Source organism: Ixodes scapularis, unplaced genomic scaffold (assembly GCF_016920785.2).
Source record: "Ixodes scapularis isolate PalLabHiFi unplaced genomic scaffold, ASM1692078v2 PGA_scaffold11__112_contigs__length_91849675, whole genome shotgun sequence".
NCBI lineage: Eukaryota > Metazoa > Arthropoda > Arachnida > Ixodida > Ixodidae > Ixodes > Ixodes scapularis.
The window spans coordinates 43,377,393-43,389,679 of NW_024609837.1; the positions used below are offsets into that span (position 1 = coordinate 43,377,393).

A 12,287-nucleotide genomic window follows, 5' to 3' on the forward strand; every position below is an offset into this window, starting at 1 on the left:
ATTGATTGCTCTTTCTGAGTAATGATGGAACACAGCTCGACGAGGAGCTCGTGCCCGCAAAAAGTTTGAAACGGGGAAAAGGTTTTATTTAAAAAATATGTCATGTGTTGGTTAATGGCTGTTGGTCCCGTGGATAATGAGAGTTTCAACCACACTCCAAAACAACAACTGGCAAGCTTATTTTGTAAACTGTACGCGTTATTGAACAGCAATCCGCTGATGATCATAGGGCTGATCTTTGACATTTTGGAAAATAACAAGAGCAGCAACGACTCTCCTGTGGTCTAGTAGAATGTCCGGTAGTCAACCCAAAATCACCAATTTCTTTCTTTGTCAAAATAACGCGGCCGCAAACAAAGCCCCATTAACAGTCGCCGAGTCCCCAACTAAACCGGCACCGCGTAGGAGCAAGTTATCGCTCAAACATAAAAATGTGGCGGCGATTTCGAATGATCGGGGCAAGCGACTCAAACCCGATCCAGCGCGTTGTTCGAACGGCTCAGATTTGAAGGAAAGAGCTCCGCAAGACGCCTGCCAAGCGTCGGCAAGTGCCGAAAGCGTCCCAGAATGCTGCACCTCCCAAGTTTTGCGCGGTGGTACCAGCGGTACAGAAAAGTCCCCTGTTGTAGGTGCAGATTCTTCAGAGACCACCGTTTTAGAAACCGATTCTGCAGAGCGCGCCGCTACCGAGCCCAGAGTGCCCTACTATCTCGAAAACTTAGTGTTGATCGTCAACAGTGTGATGAACAGCGACGATTGGCGTCTGTTCAGCGACGAAGAGAAGCAAATGTTCGCCACATTCCTGGATGCGGATGGTATGTTCGCTTAATCAAAATATGTTTCGCCGTCGGTCTACAATTTTCTCATCAGTAACCTCGTAGTACATAGTATCGTATTAACACACTTTGTAGATGAGTTTCATCTCATCATAAGATACAGATTCATTCAGCGAACAAAATATAGAATAATACAGACTACTGACTACCCTCATTTATTGACAGTTGTACATCATTAACATTGACAGAATTTCACTTCATCTACAACATTGGCAAGATCTACGGTCATGTTCATTGAACCTGATCCCAAGCTTGGGGCACCCGATGTGTCCTGCTAAACCTTGATGCAGCAGTAATGCCCAATCATGTGATGAGATCAGATCTAATGAACATGACGTTGCAACTTTCCAATGTTCCCGGTATTTCACACTATAAAAATCCGTCTTGCAAAAAGCTGTTGAAAACAGGGGCATAAGCGTGTGGCATCAGAAAGTGCATTCTTTGCTTGAGTGCTCATGCCCAACGGAATTCCAAGAAACTATGTTCTTGTGCATTCAACTCCGGTAATGTTGTGCATAACTTGTGCGATAGTGTACATATGTGACATAGAGAAACAAAGAAACAAACAGGTGTTACAATAATTATACGAGAAAAGGCCCACCCGGAATAAGGGGCAAAATTGGCAAAGAATGGAGCAATGGTCTGTGTTTCCTTCAAAAGGAAACACAAACAAATTCAGATTTTTGTTTCGAACCCACATGCTTGACCCAACAGAAGAAATACGAGGTACGACCCAAAAGCTCCGGGAATAGTTTTGTAGGGACAAAAGAGAGAGCAGCATGGTGATGCACGCGCAGCCGTTGAAGGCAGGGACCTTCACGAGTCGTCGTGCCAAAGGGTGTTTTGTAAACATTTGGTGCTGCGCCGCACAAAGTTTTGTGACCGCGTGCACGAGCGTGTTTGTGATTTCACCATAGACTGCAATAAGGACGAAAAGTGAGTGTTGATTTTCCATCAAATTTAATAAATATGGTACAGGTATCTTTTGAAGTGATTCAGCTAGCTTGCCGAAAAACCAGTGAGTCGTGCAAGGCGTTTTGAATGACTCAAGCTTCGAGAACGGCAGGACATCAATGCAAAACTAAGAGGGTAGGGAAACCTTGCTCGAACGGGTGCTTGAACCGGGGTATCCAACGTGCTGTTTACGAACGAGTCGGAGTTTGTCTACACCAAGTGTGCACAGAAACTGGAAGTGAAGCATTTGCGCGTGCAAAGCAGTGCCATTGCCTTGCCATTTTTCAGAGCCGCGCATTGGTGTGTACAGCTCTGACGTCCGAATCAATCGTATTCATTTTTTTGTTTTATTTCCAGAGAAGTGCCAGAAGCTGCTTGCTCGGCTATTGCAGCGGAAACACATCTGGAGGAAAGCTTCCAAAATCACTTACCCCGACATAGCCGAAAATCTCGAGTCTGTTCTTCTTGCACTTCAGGAAAAGGGATACTTGGAAGATGGTAAGCTGTTAACTTTCTTTTTCAGTTTTGCAAGCTGCCACGTTTTGAAGAAGTGTTACTACTACATACACCGCAAAATCACACAGGGTGTCCCCGCAAAAAACTGTACAGTGTTTTTCTAATTGCAAAGACAAACTATGCGCTGCCGAGCACCCAGTTGTCACCAAAATGTAGCGCTATAGCGGTCCAGACCGGATGCCAAAGTTTCAGAAATAACTGTTGTCTTATTCAAAAAGTTATAATAATTTACATTTTAAAGTTTTTTATTGGTGAAATCGTGACAAACAAGGCACACAAATACATGGGGCTGACTACCAAAAACCAAAGTGGAAAGAAAGTATGATTAAAAAATAAATACATAAATAAGATTTATTTGATTTGAATCGGATATATTTTTTATTTGAATCAGATTTGTTTGATTTAAATAAGATATATTTGATTTAAGTCAGATTTACTTAATATGAATTACTCTAGCTAAAAAAACATGACTCTTTGTCACTAGATGAATTTCTAAACATGGCTGATTGATTGCTCAATCCGTCCGATCACTGAAAACAATGGAAAAGAAAGAATTACAGTAAATTTAATGTACAGTTTGATTAACAATGTTTTATAGATGTATACATCACCATATTAGAACACAAGCAGCTTGACCTTTAGGTTATTGAAAAAGCTTCATTCTCTTACTTTCACGTTCTGATTTGCTTGCTTAGGAAGATACGTAACTGACAAACAGAGCTCAGCGCTCCGATTTGCTCAGAAGAGTGTCACTTTTTGCTCGTGTTGAGCCTGTGATCAATCTTGCTTGGTGATTCTTTGATTTAAATACAAAACAAGTGCATATAGAAAGCATCATATGATGAAAAAACAGCAAATGAAACATGCTTTGGGGATTATTTAGTGGGGAAGGTTTGATTTAAATCAGCATAGTAAAACTGGTACAATTTAAATCATGTTTTGATTTGCAATTTAAATTGTGTTTTGAATTGCAGTTTAAATCATAATTTAAATCACAATTTTAATCATCTTGATTTTTATTCTCCAACCTACCTAGAACGATTCCTTTTTTCCTTTTGAAAGTTTAAGAAAACTAGTTATAACTTTTGAATAAGGTAACGGTTAGTTATGAAACTTTGGCACCTGGTACATTTGGGCGGAGGCTGAGCATTTGACAATGCATCCTTTATTTTTGCAGTGACAAAATCACTGTAAATTTTTTGGGGGGACGATGTACATTAAGCACAAAGGTAGTCGGGGCTGGTACGAGGATCTCAAGAAAGAATTGCCAAGGAGCGGTAGTCAACGTTTTGTCCAGAGACCCAGTTTCTTAAAGGGAGGCAAACATCCTTCTGTCGTTTTTGGTCCAAAGTTTATATTAAATTGTCACACAAACTGGCTGTTTCAGCAAGTCCTTTAAAGGCTCCTAAAAATAAGGTAGTTGAGAAAAAAGAAACTCTTCTCAGGAACAAACTGCCAATCACGACGAACATTGAGAATTGCAAGAAAACATACTAGTTAGCTAACTAATGTCCTAAAATTCTGCAATTTGTAATAAACTTAGTAATTTGCACAGTTTGGTGGCCGTTACTAACAGCGAGTTTGTAGCTGCGGTGGAAAAAATCTTATATCCTTTTTCAAAACAGAGAGAAAGTCCTTTTTCCCCCGAGTCCTGCAGCGGACAAAAATCTTAACCTTTCTTTGTGGAAAACCGAAATGCTACACTTGAGGAGCGCATTAAAAGTGCTCTCCCCACAGAACTTTATTTTGCGACATGCATGCCTTACAAAGGTGGACATTGCCAAAGCTTCTAGACTATAAAGTAGTCAATCTAAGGGCTGCGCCAACGATAACCTAAACTCGGAAGTTCGGTCGAAGAGCGTGTGGCGAAGGCCATCTCTATTCCCAGTGGCACATCTCAATGACCTGGCCACTACCATGAGCCTGCTATCTCCGATGGAAACCAAAAGCCTAGCACAGATGTTCCGGCTGAAGACCTCGGGACGAGGCAAGGGCAATCTTGCCGAGTCACTTTTGGAGCACTGCAGCAAGCAGCAGTCGGTGTTGGCCGGGTCGCCACGGAACACACTGGAGCAGCTGGCGCTAAAAAAGTGAGAGATATTTGCACGGTGCTTCGTGCCAGAAAAACAGAGGGGCAAAAAGTGAGGGTCAACGCTGGACGAGGTGCCATTTTGTTTCTCGCACCTTGTCCCGCATTGCCTGCCACTTTTTATTCTCGCATTTTTTTGGCAAGAAACCCCGCTATGATTCAGAGCCGGCCGGGCCTTCTTGTGGTCTTAGTTCCGGGTGTTTCAGCCAACTTGTGCCTGGACTTGAAAAAAGCTGCACGCTACGTGTGTCGAACAGACACAGTATTGTTCGCAGTTCTATTGAGCAAGTCGAGATGTGTCTTGCAATGTACCAAACTGGCTAATTAATGCAGACTGATTAGCTGAGTTTTTTAAATATTAAGTTGTGCTCAAGTGTCATATTGTTTCACCTTTAAAGGAAGCATGCAAGATTTAAAAAAGTCCCAGGTGCCCAAGGGCACTAACATCACGGTTCACTGCTCATGTGCGAATAATGAATTTTGGGTTCAAAGCAAATAGTGATTTTGGCCGTATATTTTATGTTTCCTTTTAAATACTCCAGGTGTGCGCGTGCACCATCTAGTTTTGAAAGTGTGCTTTTCTCTTAATCAGGCAATTGCAATATTCATACTTTTCCAACTGTCAATTGCGGCAGGTTTCCCCGTTGAGTGTGCTTCTTACCTTGCACCGGTGCACCGCGGAAAAGCAACATCCGCAGAGCTCACTTTTACAGAGGTTGCTTCTCTGCAGTGCACCGGTGCTCGCCAAGAAGCGTGCTCAACTGGGCTATCCTGCAGCAATCAAAACTTCGAAAAATAAGAATATTGCAGTTCATTTTGAAGCGAATATTGAATAGTGTAATATTCGAAACTACTATTCAAAATTTCGAATATTTGCACACTACTACAGTTCACTAGCGATTAATAACAAAAATGTTTTCAATTTCAAACAAGGTTTTCAAGTTTCTTTTTTAAGCTTGAAAATATTAGATTCACAAAGGCTTCCTTTATCGAAACGACATGATGAGATGTTTCTCATTGCGCTCTACAACTTTTGTGTTGAAGGACATGTGCACAAATCAATACTTAAAAATTTGGCTAATTTATTTGTGTTAATTTGCCAGTTTGGCACATTACAAAACATTTCTTGCTCAATAGGACCGTGAACAATACTGCATTGGTTCAACACACGTGGCGTGCACAAGCTTTCTTTAAGTCTTGGCACAAGTTAGCTGAAACAGCCTGCATAGTTGCAAGGATGCAATCACCGTAGGTAATCGTGCCATACGGTATTTGTGGCTAAAAACACATCTCTTAAGGTAGCATTCAGCACGTTTCTTGTCATTACGTGTTGCCTCTCAATCATAGACGTTATGTGCAACTTATGCACTCGTATCTTGTGGGTGGGCAGCCGTGACTGTGATGGACCTTTATTTCGAAGTTTCAGTGGTTTGGACAAGTTTGGTGCGCACAAAAAAAAAAAACAAGCTACCGGTTTTTGTCTTTTGCTGCAGAGCTCTGAGTCTTCTAGGAGCCGCCTGGCGGCTACGTGACGAACCACGAGACGCTTGGCGCCGTTTGCTCCGCCTCTTCTCCCTCGGAACACCGTGGGATGGTGAAGAAGCGGGTGAAACGCCTCAGGTGTACGTAGATCTTAGACCTTGCAAACATATGTAGCAACGAAAGAAATGCATTTCACAAGCGTTCCCAGACCTCGACGGAAATTCTTGCACTCTAGAGGATAATTGGTCATCTGAATGGAAGGCATGAATTTATTTCTCGGAGGCCACATGTGTTTGATAGAAGCGTAAGCTGACCCATACTATTCTCTATGTACAAAAACTGAAATTTAATACCTTGAAACCATTTGCAAATTGTTATTGTTTAACTGGTCAGTGGAGGTAGGCAGACATGGCATACTTTAATACTATTTTACTTTGGCAATAAGTTAACTTTGTATAATCTTTATTATGAATGTGCTATTTTCATGTGCTCCACGATTTTAACACATTCTCTTTACACACTCTTTATATCTCTGCTCTTCATATGTTTTCCAACATGTCGCATATACGCTCCACAAGATGTCCTGCGGTCTATAGGGATCGGCCAGTTTGAAGATCTGCGAGATAAAATTTGTGAAGCCTGGGGTTTATGATGCAGAAATTGATGTTGTGTAGCATGCTCCTTTGTGTCGTTTTGGTTTTCCCATGAAATATATCAAGAACAACCTTTGTGCAGGTATGGCCTTCAGCTGGTCTCAGCCGGAAAGATGGCCTTTCCGGAATACCAGGTCTGGCGGAAGGATATCCTCTTCGCAGAGCGGGAAGACTTGATCAGGTGAAAAACTCTTAAGGTTCAGGTGGCTGTACAACATGAAATAGATTAGTAGAAAGCTCTCTAATTGCTGCCTGGGAATAGTTAAAAAATAGGCATTTTGATAGAATGTCAAGCCAATCCGCCTGCAAGAACCATGCGCTGAAAGTGAAAAATGAGTTTAATTTCTTCATTTAGTGCTATGTAGTGTTTTAACATCACTTTAAAGGGGGGGGGGGGGGGGGGTGAGGGTTCTTCAAACTTTTTCCTTGTTTATTAGCCTATCTCACTCAAATGCAATATATAGATGTATCTTCAAGCTCGTTTTGAATCTGCAGTCAGATTTAAAGTATGTTTTTGCAAACAAAGAATACAACAAAATATATCATCCTCAAGAAATTAAAATGGTGCAAGGGACAAAGGACCGGATTAAGAAAGGCACGGACGACTTCAGCAGCAATCGTGTAACCCTCATTAGGTTATTTCTTATGGGTCGTTAGGGTAATTTCTTACTAGAAGGCTTTTCTTCTAACCACATACAATGATTTCCAAAGGTTCACCATGCATCCTAAAACTAGTAGAATTTATAAACGAGTTTTATTTATTATATATAAATCAATTGTGAAAAGAAAGTAAATGGCACAATAATTACCTTAGGTCGCAGCTCAGTACTTTTTATGTACTGAGAAAGGTCAAAAAGTAAAGCTTTAGTGTGCAGTTGAGTTACTGCAAAAAACAATGATATAAAGTTTATTGAAATCCATTCATGAAAACATTGTCAAAACCCCCTTAAAGGGGCACTGACAGGGTATTTATGCTCGACGAAGTTTTTAGATGTACGTGACATATGAGAGCCCAACTGCCCGGAACAGAATTTGCGGCTCGAAATTTGGTTTCTTTCCTCCCGAAAACCGCCGATCGAGAACTGGCCGGTTTGAGTCGCACTCACTCTCTTTTCCGTGGTCACGGGCCGTTTTTTAACGTTTAGACACGACCACCAAATTTAATCAAGTCGTGGGTCATTGAAAGCACACAGTCAACATTAAGAATAGAAAAAAATATAAAACCCATTTTTTGTGGCTTCCAAAGAGCTGCAAATACGTTGATTGAAAAAAAAGGTTGCACAGACAACCGGAAGCATTCTGTGCGTTCACTGCATGATTCTCAACATGGCGTCGTTTCGCATATTGGGGGACTCTCGGATGGCAGCGGACGACGGGCATGGGACCTCTACTTCAGAACTGTTATTCACGGTACCGGCGAATTCTGTCTTCCATAAAAAAAAATGTTTTGGACTGATCAAAAGAATTGATATTCATCCCTTACAACACGCCCGACCAGCAAGCCGATTGCACGAAGACGTCGCCAAGCCGTTGTCCCTTCTCGTGGCTGAAGACATCGCTCGCTCAAACGTCGAGCACGATGTGCGTACTTCGAGTTGAATACGCACGCGTACGGTTTCTTTACTAGGTGCGAATGTGTAAAATGCGTGGTGCCGTCTGACTTCGAGCCGGGAGTACAAGTACTGGAGGGAAATCAGCAGCAAACCTTCCAATCTACAGTCGACCGACTGCATTATTATGAAGAGTTCCCTCAGTAACTTAGTGGAAAGATCTCCGCTTCACACGCTGTGGGCACGGGTTCGATTCCTAGTGTGGGCGTATCTTTTTATTTTCTTTTTGTCAAACATTTTGCGATGTTTACATTTATTTTTTTTACAATTATCACTGAAAAAAAAAAAAAAGAACAATTGTGGTGGACGATATGTCGCTGAACTAAATGGTATGGGATTCCCTTTTTGACACCTGCGGAGTCAATGTAGTCACTTTCCACAAAATGCAAAGAGCATATGACTCGGGTAGCGTCCGCTTTCCGAGGTGTCCATAACTGTTCTACAGGAATTGCAGCCAGCCATTGGTCCCGATCCCGTTGATTTTTCGGACACTTGTGCAGAATCTGCCGCACAACGCCACTTTCAGATGCAGGACATGTGAGGCAGCTCTTCACGCAACGTCTTGGGGGTGTCCTTTTCGGAAACGATCACGGGAATTCCCCACGGGCACTCACTACTAATTGCCAACACTTAAATGTACAAAACAACTCATCTTGAAGTACATAACAGCGAGCTGAACGAACGTAACTACAAAGAAATCGCACGGCGAACGGTTCCCGCAACACATTTCGTCTGCTGCGCGCAAGGAAAAAACAAAACAAAAAAACGCACGGTTGGGTGTAGCCACGTGACTTCCGCCACTCACTCTCCGCTCTCTGACCTCCGTGCAGTGGTTTCGCTTTCGGTTTTGAGCAGTTGCGTTTTTTGGCTTTATTAAAAAAATACGCGACTCTATAGCAAAATATTAATTGGGTAATTTTCCAACACCATAATAAATCGCCTGGCAAAAAAATGAAAAAAATGTTTTTGTGGGGTGTAGGTGTCCCTTTAAAGGGATACTGAACCGAAATTTCGAACTTACAAAACAAGGCTGGACAGATAGGCGGGACGATGCAAAACCCAAAAACATCACTCATACAGCGATATCTCTAACGGATCGCCATATTTTTAGAAAAGAAGCGCCCGACTAAACCCGGCCGACGAGGCCGACAAGACAAGGCACGTCCCGATTCTTATTCCCTCTCCTCCTCACTACGTCCCGTGTCGAGCTGGTGAACCGAAGCGAGGAGGAGAGAAGCGAGGCCGCTCCCCCTCATTCTCAAATTCTCCCGGAGGACAGTGATGTCAGAGGCCTCGCTTGATCGCGCCCTTCTTTTCGAAAAGTGCGGCCATCCGTTTAAGATATTGATGTACGAGCAATGTTTCGGAGTTCGTAGAGTCCCGTTCAACGCTTCCAGAGCCTTATTTTGCGAAATTCAAATTTCGATTCAGTATCCCTTTAAGGCAGTGGCACTTGAAAAAAAAAAAAAGTAGAAACTGAAAGAATCACTCTCGAAGTGTCTATTATACTTAAACTCTAGCTCCTTCAAACTTAAATTTCTGTCGTTTTTTTTTTTTAGAGATGGAAATGAGCAATTTTTTTTTGGGGGGGGGGAGGGAGGGGGAGGGGGAATGTTTTATGCTGTAAAGATCAAAACCAAAACAAATTATTGTTTTAAAAACTAACAATTTTGAAATTTTTGTTTGCTATTTAAAGATTTTTGTTTTTCATTAATTTAACAAAAAAAAAAAAAAATATATATATATATATAAATGCAGTACTGTTTTTCTTTGCTCCGGCATGCCCATTTTGATCCCTGGTGATTTCCATCAGTATTCCTCTTCCGATGCTCCTATTTAAAAAAAAAACGTTGAGCCTTTCCACTCTCGTAAAGAGGGAAGACCAGCAAAGCTGTACTCGATACATTGCTGCGACGCGCACACGCCCGTTTCCCGCTTCTTCTTGTCCAACACACCGCCGATCGAGGATACGTCTCCGGCGAACCAGAGTCGGTTGCACACGGAGCACGTGACGACAAACGGGTTCTCCACGAACTCCCTTCAGAACCTCGCCGTCGCACTTGGGAACTGTTCAGCCGGTATGGAGTGCAGTCGTCGCCGGGCGTCGCGCTTGCGCTTTGCCTCTGTGGCACGATCGTCGTCCGTGGCATTGGCCCGCCAGCGCCCTTTACATCGCTGGTACTGTTCTCGGTGGCAGCTGTCCAGGCGAGCGATGTGCTCTTCTTTGGCAAGGGAATTTGAAGCGCTGGATGCAGTGGAAGTCGAGGCGACAGCGGCTTCGCGGCGGTTGCGGACCCATTCGCGCTGCTGCGTATGTCGCCGCTCCTTCCGCAGCCTGTCTCCTTTCCCCGAAAAAGTGCGCGGCCGACCCGTCCTGAGTCCAAACCGAAACTGATAAGAGCGTAGGAAACAGCGCACAAAACAGACGAAGACGAAGAAACACATGTGACAAGCGCTGCGCTCGTTACGTGTACTTCTTCTTCGTCGTCGTCTGTTAATTAAAGCAATAGCTTTATGTGAGAAGCCTGCATGGATCTTGGCTGCCTGTGTTGGTGTTGGCCATGCCGCAGCAAAGAAGGCCATGGCCAAGTACCGCAGAAATGAATGCCAGCGTCAGCAGTGAACTGCAGGAGTGCCGCCGTTGGTTTGACATCACTGTGTGTGCGACCAATGGCATTGCACTGCCCCCCACCCTCCAGTTCTGCGGCGTGTCCCCCCGAAAAATGAACAGTGTTTTGGTCACTGCGAAAATGAACTGCGCATCACCAAGTGCTCATTCTTCACCCAAATGTAAAGCTAGCGGTTCAAGCCGGATCCCAGAGTTCCAGAATTAACAGTAATCTCATTCAAGAGTTGCAGGTGATTTTCTGAAAATTTCGATGGGAAAATGGGGCCTGTTTTCGGTAACTACCGCCATTCGGCGTCATGTATTCGAGAGGTCCGTCGGCCGCTATTTTCCCATTGAAAGTTTAAAAAAAATCGCTTATAACTTTTGAATGAGATAACGGTCAGTTCTGAAACTATGGCATCTGGTTCGAACCACTAGGGCTACTTTAAGGCGGAGAATGAACGTTCGGCAATGCATAATTTGTTTTTGCGGTGAAAAAAAACAACCTTGCAAACTTGGCGGTGAGGTAGGAACTGTGCATTAGTGCAATCGCACCTTCATTATCTTTTCCATCTTGGCTTGTCTGCGTGCTTCCATTGGCCGCTGGATGGCGACAGAGTATAGCTCCCAACAGCCACTCCTTTGGACCGCAGGTATGAGACAGCTAGGGTTCTTGAAAGCCAGCTGATGCAGGCAGCACTGGACAAAAAATGGGCCAAGGCCAGGGAGCTCCTGGACAATGTGGAGGCGCTAGCGCGCACCCCAGACTCTGTGCAGTGTGGAAAGAGGCAAGTCGAGATCACAACAAGCGTTCTGGTATACCAGGATCTCTGTGGCATACCCGAAGAAGTGCTCGGGGTGCACAGTTACACGCATGCCCATGGCTTTGACCACATTGCCGCAGAAAGTTGTGTCCGGGCAGAGTATGTGTAAACCTTGTCAAATGTATAAAGGCTTGTTGTTGCTACTGGCAGGAATAGAGGAATGTTGTGGATGGAACGTTCTGTGATCTCATTTCCAAGGGGGGGGGGGGGGGGGGAAGCTTCTGAAGCATCGACGGAAATTCCTGTGGGCACATGTTTCTGTTTCCTGCTAGCCTTGCGACTTGTTCTGATGTGTCGAATTTTTCGCAAAGCTTTGTTTCTAAAGATCTTGCGGTAGATTTTAGATTCGGACGATTCCTTGGGGGTTTTTTCTTCGTAAATAAAAGGACCTGAAGTTAGTGACTTTCTACTAAGGTTGTTAAGCAAGTGTTTGCAAATCTGAAATTGAGAGAATGCACATTTTACTTTTTTAATTGGCAAGCTGGCCAGCTTTTGAATTTGCTGCTGCAAAGTTTCGGACTTTCGCCAGGCTTGGGTCGTGCATGAAAGTTTAGTGGTCTGCAGTGCTTCGACAACTTGAACAACAAATGACAGTGTTGTGTTTCTGCTCAATGGTTGTTACAATAATGTTTTCCTTCTCAGCCCCAGAAGGTTGGTTGAGTATAAGTCCGATTCCGTTAACGCACTTCAGAAAGAAAGGCTGATTCTGATATTC

At 43.5% G+C, this 12,287-nt stretch overlaps 1 protein-coding gene across 2 annotated transcripts in view; it reads left to right on the forward strand.

The window, feature by feature from the left end:
- The window catches only part of LOC8036437 (fanconi-associated nuclease 1), a 27,075-nt gene continuing 14,788 nt past the window's right edge, over positions 1-12,287 (forward strand). The window contains exons 1-6 of one of the 2 annotated variants that reach the window (XM_002411832.5): positions 1-815; positions 2,148-2,288; positions 4,195-4,396; positions 5,889-6,017; positions 6,613-6,711; positions 11,402-11,536. In XM_002411832.5, coding sequence (XP_002411877.3) covers positions 293-815; positions 2,148-2,288; positions 4,195-4,396; positions 5,889-6,017; positions 6,613-6,711; positions 11,402-11,536 — 1,229 coding nt within the window. In that variant the 5' untranslated portion in view covers positions 1-292. The remainder of the gene's footprint in view (positions 816-2,147; positions 2,289-4,194; positions 4,397-5,888; positions 6,018-6,612; positions 6,712-11,401; positions 11,537-12,287) is intronic. The other variant, XM_042288892.1, reaches the window with a different exon arrangement.